General features: G+C 30.4%; 1 protein-coding gene across 5 annotated transcripts in view; it reads left to right on the top strand.

Moving 5' to 3' along the window:
• Positions 1-12,129, top strand: part of LOC126814624 (CUGBP Elav-like family member 3-B) — a 137,964-nt gene extending 125,835 nt beyond the window's left edge. The window contains exons 4-14 of one of the 5 annotated variants that reach the window (XR_008787455.1): positions 205-333; positions 1,661-1,740; positions 2,041-2,199; positions 2,554-2,719; positions 4,217-4,363; positions 5,670-5,744; positions 6,043-6,222; positions 6,407-6,550; positions 6,716-6,851; positions 7,267-7,345; positions 8,082-12,129. Coding sequence is in view for 4 of the 5 variants with exons in the window: in XM_056099427.1 (XP_055955402.1) it covers positions 205-333; positions 1,661-1,740; positions 2,041-2,199; positions 2,554-2,719; positions 4,217-4,363; positions 5,670-5,744; positions 6,043-6,222; positions 6,407-6,550; positions 6,716-6,843 (1,208 nt within the window). In the remaining variant the exon portion in view is untranslated. The remainder of the gene's footprint in view (positions 1-204; positions 334-1,660; positions 1,741-2,040; positions 2,200-2,553; positions 2,720-4,216; positions 4,364-5,669; positions 5,745-6,042; positions 6,223-6,406; positions 6,551-6,715; positions 6,852-7,266; positions 7,346-8,081) is intronic. The other 4 variants (XM_056099428.1, XM_056099427.1, XM_056099429.1 and 1 more) reach the window with 4 other exon arrangements.
• The last annotated feature ends 1,277 nt before the right edge of the window (positions 12,130-13,406 follow it).

Raw genomic sequence — 13,406 nt, 5'->3', positions numbered from 1 at the left:
TTTTTTTTTTTAGAAAAATAATCGTATTCAGTCATAATTCTTTCTTGGCAATCTTATGAATTAGATGTTGCAGAAATTATGTTCTATAGTAGGAGTGTTATTCAGTGCTATGTTGGCATAGAAAAGTATGACCTTAAACCCCATTTCATTCATTCATTCATTCTTTAGTCCTATTCAAGCCATACTTTTTTTGCTATTTTTCAGAGGATAGAAAGTTGTTTATCGGTATGCTTAATAAACAACAGTCAGAAGATGATGTGAGACAATTATTATCTCCCTTTGGAGGTATAGAGGAGTGTACAATATTACGAGATCAAAACGGAAACAGTAAAGGTAAAATAATTACCGTAACATATTATTACTTGGCCTAATCACAAAACATACTGAAATCAATCCAAATATTCTCCAATATTACAAAAATAATCCCAGCAAATCGTATCTTTAAGAAGATGCGTACATGTATTGCACAATTTTGTTACTGTTCTTGCCAAAAACTAGGATAAATGTAATGATAATAAACAAACATTCTGCATTAAGATAAAGACATGTTGTACGACCCACCAGTATATATACTTATATTGTAAAACTGGTGTTCTATCATATATTATGTATAATCCAGAGAATGTAAAAGCATAATATTTGTAAAGCATAATATTAATAATCCATTGCCTTGTAAACAGCAGCATTTAGTGTAGGTTATTTTTACTTCCTGGTAATATTCCATACTTGGCAAATGACAGACATAAGTTGACATATTGTGATCTGATTGAAAAGAAAGGGATGGTATTTGGCAATGTCATTATGGAGGAAATTATTCGAAATTATAATTACATACATAATAAGCAATAGACTTGTCTGGTTTTTATATATATAAACATCAAGTTTCACAACTGACAGAGAATTCCGATGTTTTTAATGGAAATAAAGCTGTAAAAATAATATCTCATTATCTGTATCAGTACATCTTGAATATGTTGGCAACTGTTGTTGAAATTAGTGAAGTAAAGAAACAATTTGATTAGATGTGTTTATATGTGTATTCGCAGCCGTGGAATTCAGTAAAAAGTTTATAGTTTGAATTCATTTCACTTTGCATTGATTAAGTTGGATGTCTGATTACTAATCAATATGTTTCATCATGTGGCTCCTGCTTCCACTTGTTTGTCGGTAGACTGATGAATAAGACTTACTCATCCAATACCCGACTCGAATGGCTCATATTCTACCTAACTACGTAGCTATCTTCATTATTTCTTCTACTTTCCTTGGAGTAAGGTGTGTGAGGGAACATTCTTAAACTCCTTTGTCTTTCTTTTGATTTTTAATTGGTCTGTGTAGATTGGAGTTTCCTTCCATACTGACTGTGGTTTATATCAGAATATATTGGTTTATTAGTATTTAATGATTTATTAATTTACTTGATGTTTATATGAAAGTATTGTCTGTGTCTGAAAGTGAAATGTGACTCGTATTAATAATGGTTGTGCAAGAATCCCAGAACATTTTGAAGCGGCTGTCCACAAAATGGCGGCCCGGACTTAATCAATAATGGTGTGGTATAGCAGTGGAAGCTGTGATTTCGTCTGTATCTCAACTTCTTATCATATTAATATTATAACAATTTGCAATACATGTATATGGTGATTTTTCTCATTTTCAGGTTGTGCATTTGTTAAGTTCTCATCACATTTGGAAGCTCTTTCAGCTGTCAATGCTTTACATGGAAGTCAGACAATGGCAGTGAGTATAAATAATCTATTATTGGTAAAGCCAGAAAGCTTTACAGACATTTTAAGAATTTTTGCACTACAGTTCTCACATTTTTATATGCTAGAAGTGAAATAGAAGGGTATTATATTAGCATAAATCTTTAAATGAATGGTTGATTTCAATTCTAATGGAATTTGGATGTATATAATTGTATTATGGGGGAAATTGCATAATTTTATGGAAAAAGAATCTTGAATAAATTAGTTGCTTATATTATGTTATAAATGGCCATTATCCAACTGTTTAACAAGAAATCTGTGTCTGATTAAGCAGGGAGCGTCATCAAGCCTTGTAGTAAAATTTGCTGATACAGAAAAAGAACGACAGCTACGCAGAATGCATCAAATGGCTGGACCTCTTGGACTTCTTAACCCGTACACACTCCATCAAATTGGTACATATGGACCTTATGCTCAAGTCCCTTCCACAGTAAGTAGCAAATTATATTTTTTTTCTTACATAAGTCTGTGTCTATATATGATATACTACAGATGGGCTGCTTTACAAGGTTTAAGTATTATTAGTATTTGACCGGCTACAAAATTGACATACAATGAATTATTCTTCATGGACCTTATGCTACAATTCATCCATTCATCCTCTTATGAATGTTGTCTTGTTTCACAGATTCCTGACTCCCATATCTGAATTTAGTTTTCATGTGTTGCATGACACACTTAACTGATTTTATACAATAGTGCATTATATGACTCATGATGCAGTATGGATTTGCTTGCTTTCCAACAAATTTAATTAATTCATTTCATCTCTTGTTTTTTATAGCAATTGATGCAGCAACAAGCTGCTTTAATGGCTGCTGCACAAGGAACATATTTAGCTAGCCCGGTGAATGTACTAGCCACCCAGATGCAGCAGATAGGAGGTATTCCTGGTCCAAATGGTATTGCCACTGCCGCCATTACCCCAACAACCGCTACATTAGCCAATGGTAAGTGTGTATTTAATATGCACCTCATTTTAAATGTACTTATACTAAAGCATGTTTATTTTGTAATTTTTCAACAATTAATCAACAATTTATTAAATGTAATAACCAATATCGGTATGTAACAATACATTTCTGGATAAAATTGCAATTTGTAAGTTGTTTTTTTTTTTTTTACTAATTATTTTTCAAATTCTAATTGTTGTTTGTTGTTTATATGATCCTGTAGCTTTGATCATAAAAAGGCTAGTTATTGTAATAAATAATAGAGTATTGATTAAGACTTGATAATGTAGACAAAGTACCCTAATATAATACATAGATCAGCCCAACATTAAAACAGTTTCACTGGCATGTACTATCTTTACATTTGTTTTGAGAAATTATTGCATGCCATTTGGCATTAAAACTATTAAAATATTTTATGACAACACTTGTCTAGACCAATTAAGGGCTTCTGAGGCAAATAACAAACAAAGACATTATATAAAAAGTTTTTAGAGACAGAACTGCTAAATATTTTGATTACTTGCACCACATACACTATGTCATAAACGTCAATAAAATGCTGAGAGAATTCTTGACAACTAATTACCTTGAGAGTATTGCATACATGTAATTGTATGCACCTTATTTGATTTTGATTAGCAATTAATTTTATTAGAATATTATCGTAAAAATTAAAACATAATAATGAGGATTTAAATCACTAGATACATTCCCTGGAAGGATTTGGAATTATTTTCATGGACCTTGAAAATTGATATAAGTGTGAAGTCATAATTTATGTTCAATTTTCATAGAGTATCTACACAACTTAGCAAAAAGTTTAAAGGCTCAATACCACTCTTGTTGTAACTGAATAATATGTCCCAATCTTTATTCTGGTCAACAAATTGCACTACATGTATTTTACAATATTCCAATTAATTGATGATACAAATTTCATCTTAATACACCTAATTTAAAAAATTTAAAAAATACAACCAAATGATTTGAAAAGCCTGTCGTAAAGCTTTTCAAATGTGACTTGGATTTAAAAATATTTTTGACCCCTCTGGACAAGTAAAATAGGATTTAATGGATAATTTACACAACAGGTAGGACACTAACACATCTACATGTAGTACTTAGAATAAGGCTATTTTTTTATTTTTTGGAGCTGTCAAGCCAGCAAGAGTGTTATTGTCCCTTTAACAAAAGTGTGGGGCTTGCTTCGAATAACTGACACTAAATTACATAAAATTAAAAAAACACAACAGTATTTCAACAAAATCATGCACATAAATGGTACATTTTTAGATAATTTGAATATCAGTTCTAATAGATTTCTAGATATCATCTGGTTTAAATAAAGATTTTTTGATACACTTTATATGATATCACACAAAACCCAGACTTATGTCATGTATTCCAATGCATAATTCCATTGGGCGTATTAGTAACATCCCTATCTAACCAGTTTATCAGAGATGATGGTAATCTTTTTTTCAATTGTAGGAACAGTCACTCCAACTATTAACGGTGCTCCCCCAAATGTCCTTTCCCCAACAGCTCTGGCAAGCTTTTCAATGTCACAAGCCAATGGTCATCAGACCCCAGACCTGTATGCTAATGGTGTTGCACACTACCCAGGTATGATCAAAGGTACAGACACATTTGAAATCAGATAGATGTGGTGAAAGTCGTTTCTGTCTGCACATAGATGTGTCTCTCCTGCACTTTTTTTCATACATTTTATCAACATTTTTTCATGTATTAGGAGTAGTTAATACCACAATTTAAAACTTCATTATATTCCAAATCTTTTTGATGTCATTATGTCATTAAAGATTTATAAGAAAATTAATATTTGGAATAATTTAGAATTTCTTTCAAGTCATGGTATTAATTGCTTCCTGGTTATTAGTGTAATAGTTTATTAAAATCTTGATGTTTTTTATATAATATATTACACATGTTTTTTATATCGATGTTTTTAAAGTGATACATATATATTGTTGTCTTTTAAACTAACGATTAAATGTATACATCAGTATAGTTCATATTTTATAATATGTCTTATAAAAAAAACAGACTGTCACTTAAATTTCTTCCAATACGATCGAAAGTAGAAAAAAGTTACTGATTGGTATACAAACTTCTTTGATTGAGTAAATTAGTGAGAAAAGGTATCAAAGATATTCATTTTAATGAAATCAAATATGTATCAATTTTGTTTACTGGTAAAACCTCAGGGTGACACCATTTCAACCTTTAGCTAACAAATTTTTAAAATAAAATAGATATTTATGGTTAAATAAAAGAGGAATTTGAGTGTGATCCTGTTCCTACATTATACTAAGACATGTACTGTATTTTTACTGGATGTATATTAAATAGGTGTGTATGTAATGATTGTGAAGAACGTGTGTGACAGTTTGGTGTTTATTTTATTATGTATATGTATTATGTAGTTAGATATACTGTACCAAACCTCTTTACCAAACATGTTACTATTTCTACATTTATGTTCCAACAACTGAAAATACTCTTCTAGAATTCTATTTGAATCTTAACAAGGTATAAGGTTTCTGAAATACATAAATTAATGTACTTTTGGAATTGTTTGTGTCCAACCAACATACCATGTAGAATAGTAATGTTTTGGAAGGAATTGGATTGTGATGTATTTATTGATTAGTGTGGATATAAAGGATGTTAAATGCAGATGAGCAGCTTCTACATCCGGTGCATGTAATGTTTTACACAAACTTAACCATTGCCAATCTTATTCTCATAATTAATGGTTCAATTCAGTTATATTTGAGACTGAATTGAATGGATTCTTTAATGTAATTTCTAAAGGCAATCGATTAATTAGAATGCGAATATTGACAAGCTCATTTGTAAAGGTCAAATTGAATGAACATTGCTTTTTTAAACTAGATTTTTCTTTTTTAAACTTTTTTAGCAGCTACAGCTCAGGCTATTACTAATGGTGATCCATTACAACAGTATGCTGCTATACAACCATACGCTGGTATTGGTGAGTAGACTCATTCTTTTTTATGGTGATTAATCTCAGGCCAACATCCTTCCTACTACTTGCTTAATGATGCTTCTAGTTTCTGTTAATGTTGGATTTATTACCAATTGATTAAAATCGGTGTAACATCTTAGAGATTTATAATTAATGAAAGTCTTTAAATAAGACTTGCTGCTACATGTAATTGTTTCTGACATTTTAATACCTCCTAATTCTTGATAAGATTTAAGATGGGAAACACCAAATTTAAAGGAATGTTATACATCTGTATTATATATATTTTGATGGTGTTTTCTAGCTGCAGCCTATCCAGCTGTCTATGGACAATATCAACAAGCCATTACACAACAAGCAGTGACACAAGCTGCTCTACTACCAACTGCTCAGAAAGAGGGTAAGGCGCTTTCAATACCAGGATTAAGCAGCAAGGCCATAAAGCTTTTAAAAGAAAATGATTTAATACGCAGATTATTTAAGGGTAATTCCCCTTTGTATACATATTTTATTTTCTTTCTTTAGAAAATAAAAGAAAACAATTGACATTTTACTTAGTCTCGAGATGCTTGTCTGTTCAGTCTGTTACTTCTGCTCATCAACATAGCATGTCTTTTTTTAGTAGGTGATATAAATTTGTTAATATTAAAATATCTTTTTTTCTTCAGGACCAGAGGGATGTAATTTATTTATTTACCATCTTCCCCAGGAATTTGGGGATGCTGAACTTGCTCAGATGTTCATGCCTTTTGGTTCAGTTATTAGCGCCAAAGTTTATGTTGATAGGGCTACAAACCAAAGCAAATGTTTCGGTAAGTACATGTTAAATAAGATATTTTTTGAAGAATATTTTCTTAAATGATATTTTAATTACAAGGGCTTTAATAAATACTTCACCATCGAATGATCAACAGAAATTATGTTAGACATTCTGTTGTAATTTTGCAAAACTTACGATATATCTTTTACATTTTTAGGTTTTGTGAGTTTTGACAATCCAGCCAGCGCCCATTCAGCCATCCAGGCAATGAATGGTTTCCAAATTGGCATGAAGCGACTTAAAGTTCAACTTAAAAGACCAAAGGATTTTAATCGACCTTATTAAAATAGATGGTAAGCATGCCTATAAGTTTCTTGTGTTTATTCCAATGTATTTCTGGAACACAGTAAGATTGCCCTCCAAGCACAATTGCAGCTTGTATGTATTTTATATCTCTTGAGGTTTATCAAACTGTCCGACATGGTAGACGTTATTTTCCTAATATAGGCCTACTGTACATGTACATATAAGATTTGTAGCCATATTATGCATGCCGTTATATTTTTAGCTTTACAACCCTTTCCTACTCTCAGTTGCTCTACTTTTTTTATTTAAAGGCTAACAATATCGAGATACATAAAAAAAAACATTGATACACTCCCCACCCCCTCTCCCCCTTTATGTACAATTCAGTTAAGACAATATTTTATTACCATTCCAATTTTGTCTTCAATCTTGCATATCTTTTTTTTACAAATGGTTCTATAGACCTCTACAAGACCTCTCTAAATCATCACAGAGAGAAACCCGTTGCTAATAGCAACTCAAGATAGGCAGCTAACTTTGCGTAAGTGGGTGAAATATATGTTGTCAGATGGTGGTTTTGGCAAACTCGTAAATTTGAAAGGTTTTTTGATCGTAATTATATTGTCCTGCTTTTTGGTTCTATAACACAATCAGTTACTTACAAAATGTTGTTTGTTATTTTTATGTAGGTGGTATAATTATGGTGTTTATTTATTTATTTTTTTAATTATTTGTCCATATTTGAATAGCTTTATATCGCTAATTATGGGAGAAGTTTTTATTAACCGTTTTGCTTATATCCTATATATATTATATATATATTCACCAACAGTAGCTGTATATAAATCTCACTATTTGTATATGACGACTATATATATATATATATCAATGTTTTATTGTAAATCCATTTTGACCCCTGTAATTTAGATGAATGATTGTGAAAGTCTTTAGCAGGAACCTAACTAAAAGTAAAAAACCAAAATGTTAAAACTTGAAATAACCATGGCAACTGTAATGAAACATCTAATGAAATTACCACCACTTAAGAAGAGTGTTCCACTAATGACTATATAATGAGGAATGTTAGAATGAGAGGAAGACACACATTTATTTTATTAAAATTCTATCATTTAATGCTGTAATTACTTAACACCAAGCAGCAAATACAACTAACTAATTTAAACAGTGCCAACTTTATCTTAATTAACTTCAGTCTGTATAGAAGCAGGAAATACTATTAACATAGAATTCTAAATGTTTTTTTTTACATTTTTCAGAGTCCCGAAAAAGGACAGCCAATGCCAAAAATTGGAGACTTAGATATACATGGTTTTATATTGTTAACTGGGATCGAAGAGAAAACGGTGAAGTTTTGCTGCCATGTACAGAGAGAAATATAACCCACAAATGATAATGAAATGAACCCACCGTTAATGGTCACATTCAACGGATATATAATCACATGTATATAGCTTTGAACATTGAATTTTGAATAAATTATTAATGTATATTTATTTAATTAAATGTAGCGACTGCAGTACAATATTTATTTGTATAGTTCTATTAGAAATATACATGATATGACATAGTATTGTTATTAACTCCAAGAGTTTTATTTCAATAATTTAACTAAGAGTGACAACATGTTTGTACAAAATAGCCAAAAATAGAAAAAGAAGTAAAGAGAAGATTTATTTTACAATTTTTTTTGAACATTCCAGAAATGAAACTTGTATAGCTTTTCTTTAAGCACCCCTTTTTTAGCACACTCCTTTTCATTATTAACTAATGCCTGTGTTAAATATGGGTTAATGTAATATTTTAATTGTTCTATATTTTATAAGCTTTGGTTTATACACCTAACCATAGATCATAAAGAGAATACCATGACAACTATATGTAAAATAACGTGTATATTTTCTATTAAATTAATTTATTCTCTTCACAGAAACTATTAGTACAGTTAAATTGGTCACTACATAATTTGATATTTAGCCAAAATCTTGTGGTTTTCTTTTGTTTTTTTTTCCTCCTAACAGCAGATAATCAAATTTGTTAAAATATTTATTTAAAAAAAATCATAAATCATTCCCGAGCCATTTCATTTTAAACATACATCAATATAGTGTTATCACTTCAGAAATTTCATGGTTTTTTCATGGCTTAAAAAATCATGGCTCTATTATTTTTATGTGTGAGCATATTAAATCTCATCTGTTACTCTATTTAATTTTTGCCCTTCGGATGTGTTTATTTGAAAATCATCTACACTGGAGTTGTGTAGCTAACACACAGAGAATTCATCAGGAATGCAAAAATTAAACAACTTCAAAATGAACCACATCTGTTAAGTTTTATAGAACTAAACTATTTGTACTATATTTGTCAGCCATTTTGGTTGTTGCATTTTTCATATCGCTTCTTATTGTTCCTTAACAAAATATTTCCCTTTTTTGATCAAATTCTGATCATTTGTTGACTTAAAACAAAGATTTATATCAAAATGATGTAATATATTTTGAATGAATTGAATGACTTGTAAATTGTTAATTAGTCAATTATTATTATTATTATTTTTTTGCTTTATCTAAAGATTTAAAACAGTGCTGAGCTGAACAAGGGTGAAACAATGGTAGTTTGATGGTGATGTAATTTGATTAGTAACGATAATTTGAACGAAGTTGTGTTATGTACTTAAATCAAAAACTGTTCGATTAAACCTAGAGTTGGTATCAATCAGCATTGTTTTAAATATTATTATGTTTATACTTTTTAGAAATATTATGTAGGTTGTACAAAGAATTCAGTTTTAGGATGAGAACAGTAACATTGTATCCTTTTCTAAAACTGAATTGTTTAAATGAATATACATATATATGGATTGTAAGATATGATGTTTAATTTATTATTACATTAGATATAGGTATTTATTTTAGAAAAAAAGACATTGATATTTCTTTTTACGTGACATTGTTGGATAAGCCAAACTTCTTTCAAGAATAGAGATGTCTATACGTTTCATTGATGATAACAAGTGAACAGTTGATTGCGTTTTTAATCTTATTAATTGAAACCTGTTTTAGAGGATATTAAAGCTGTTTTTGTTTTAGTAAACCTATTAAGCTTTTAACATAAGCTACCTCTTAGTTAAAGTTTGTTTGATTTTAAAGATCACTGGTTTTTAATTATTGCGTTATATATATTATATATCATATTTGAAATATAGTATCAATGTTAAACCTGTAAATTATTCAAGGTGTTATGTCCCCATATTGTAATCTCAATCTCAGCGTAACCTTCAAACTAATTGACAGTTGAAATCTAAAGTGAAATCCAGCTATGTAAAAGTGCTATAAAGGAAATCCTTCAAAATTAATCGGTGCAAAAGATTTGAAATATGTGGCCACTTTCTTTTATTATATATTGTTGGAAATTGAGTGGATTTGTTTTCTTTCATTGTATTTTAGAGAACAAACCAAATATAAGTTGTTAGACAATGGACTTTGTTTTTATCCACATAAGGACACTATATTGTTTTGAAAGGACCTTTTATGATCTTTTCTAGTCATGTTATTACTTGTGTTTTATTGTTTTAGCTATTTATTGAGGACACATTTGTGCAATATCAACTTGTGTATTTATCATATCATTGGGAGGATTGAAATCTCAATCTAGCTGAACAGGGCAGATGACAGAAAGCTGGCAGACAGCAAACTTCTGATCTCTACTTGTTCTGGCTAGTACTAAATGATCCTTGGTCTCAGAGGTCACAATTTTGAGTACAATTTTTATTTTATGATTGTATAATGTGCTCAACATTGGGAGGATGTTAGTATTAAGAATTTATTATTTATTATTTCATTTTTTGACATTTTGAGTCACTATAAAATATATTATATTTTAGCTCATAGTTTTTAGATTTTAAGTGCACTGTAGTATATTCTAGCACCTAATTCTAGCCTTTTGCACATATAGTAGCTGTAGATTAGATCTTTTTCAAATTATATTATTGCAAGGTGTATACCATAAATGCTCAATATATACTGTCATTTTTGCATAAATGAACAAGTTTCATGTATAATATTAATTTTGTATGGGGGGTTAGTTCATCTTAGAGATCGTTCCTTCAGCACAGTTTATCCAATATTTTATTTATAAGTTAGGACAGCAACAAAACAAAGATATTAATAGGGGACTAAAAAGTCAGACAAAGGAATTTTAGCTTCATGTGTATTTTTGAATCCGAAATGATGTGAATCTAATTTTCCTTTCTCAAGACCGAATGCTAGAATTTTATTACACAAAAGTGCCAGAAGGAACTTGAGCTCATGGATGATAACCTCGACTCAGCGATGTTTGATGCGTGGAAACAAAACAAAGAAATGTGTGAATTTGTATATATTGGTGATTTTATCTATCTTTGAAATGAATAAGAGTTATGTGAGAGAGAAAATTATATGTCCAATTTTTGAAACAGAACAAGATCTATTTTTATAAGAGCCTATTTTTTCAAACAGAGACTCCCTGACTTGGTGTACATTTACTTTCCAAGCTGTCAATGTTCATTATTATACACGTACATTGTAATTATATATCTTCACATTAATGTTGTGGTGATGTTAACTGTTATGTAATTTGTAATCACCCAAATGGTTGTCATTTTGTGAGGTGTTAGTAAACAAATTTTTGACTGGACTTTCTTGCGGAACCATGCAGTGATATATTATTATGAAAAAAATTAACAAAGAATATTTAATAAGAAAGATTTTATTATAAATACTATTTATTGTTCCTCATAAGAAAGGAGATTTTTTTACATCATATATTTATTTTTATACACATAAATATTGTATTGGAATCATACTTTTATGTTATTATTTTATATTTTATTATAAGTAGGGTAATCTGTATGTTCAGTGTTGGTCAAATAGTCCTTTTCTGTGGTATTTTTGAGAAAATAGTACGGTAGCATCAGTGTCGTGAAATTATCTATTATTAAACTAGTTTTTTATCTATCTATATATATTATGTGGTATCGCAAGAAAGTCTACAGGATTATTGAATATTGTGGTCACATGACTGAAATGAGTGGTCTGAGAGCTAGTTTCCACGGCATTGAATATCGTTTGAGATATGAGCATAAGTAAAATATTTTACCTCTATTATTATATAAATATAGATTTAGGAACCAGCATAACATATATATATTTACCCATTTATGCTGGTCATAGGGGAAGCTTGTACAAATTTATAAATGATATCTGCAGATCTTTACAAATTATCGATTATTTACTCTTTCGAAAATAAATGCATTACGCAAAATTATATGATTATTCTTCAGTATTTATTTTTTCAATTACAGACCTACATACATCATGTATGACAGTCTTAATAAAAAAACAAATTTTGCAATAACTTTATAAGAAATTCCAGGATTTTATAATCATTTTAGTACGCCCACATGGAAATGTGGTCGTATATTGCCGTTGCCCCCGTTCGTTGGTCCGTCATCCACAATTTCTTATGAACACTCTACAGACAACATTTATCATCTGATTGTTTGGAAATTGATATATGTTGTTTGCATAAGTGAGCCTATTTAATTTCAATCATTTCCCTTGTTTCATTTTGTAGAACCTTGTAAACCCTCAAACGATGAAAATTATAATATCTGTATGAAATTGTCTTGTAAATGCCCCTATTACCTACAAAAGAATAGATTGTGACAACACTTGTCGACCTCTCTGGCGATTTAGTTGCTGTGAGCTTATGTTTCATGGCCTGGCAACCTATCTTTATAGTAAAGGCATGCATAAAGATGGAATTTTATTGCAGAAGTAATTTGGGTGAGTTGAAGGGATAGCAGAGGGATTTGGAGGATATTTGAATTTCCACCATGCAAGAAAGAAGGGAAAGATTGATAATTTTACAACAAATCTGTCATAGTGAATCACCCCTCCCCCTCATTTATTAAGAACAACAAGATGTCTGGGTGAAGAATTGTGTCCCTAACCTCTCGATCCTGCCTCTGGTCTGTTTTCATCTGGGTTTGACAAGATATGATCTATGGCAATTTAGGATACAAAAGATTAATGACTGTGAACTCTTCATATGCGGGGGTAGCAGGTGTTCCAAGATAATTTACCTAATGGCTGTAATGTAATGGCTGTATATAGAATACAATTTTGAAACTTGGACTAGGCCTACTCTTTATCAAGCATTATCTTGTTTTTCATATAACAATATCGCTAAAACGTTAGTATATATGTTTTAGCTACAGTTTGCCTCTTCTTAGTTTTACCAATTTGAAAGATGTGGCGCTGGAAATTTAACACCAAATAATTAGACCACACTGAATATTTGGTTAGATCTATTTACCAAGGTCACTTGCGGATTTCCTTAAGGTCACGAGATGTAAACTGGGTTAGTGCACGTTATTTGTTGCCGAGGGTTTGGGTAAGGGTTGGGGCTAGGGTTAGCACAGGTGGCCCTGGTAAATAGATCTAAACCTGAATATCTTGAAAAATGTGTGTCGGATAAAATATCGTAACGGAAGGTGCGATTTAGTGAATTACGATAACTCAAGCAAGATTGAAAGGTAT

This window comes from Patella vulgata, chromosome 3 (genome assembly GCF_932274485.2).
Source record: "Patella vulgata chromosome 3, xgPatVulg1.2, whole genome shotgun sequence".
Lineage (NCBI taxonomy): Eukaryota > Metazoa > Mollusca > Gastropoda > Patellidae > Patella > Patella vulgata.
This window is presented reverse-complemented; position numbering and strand designations above follow the sequence as displayed.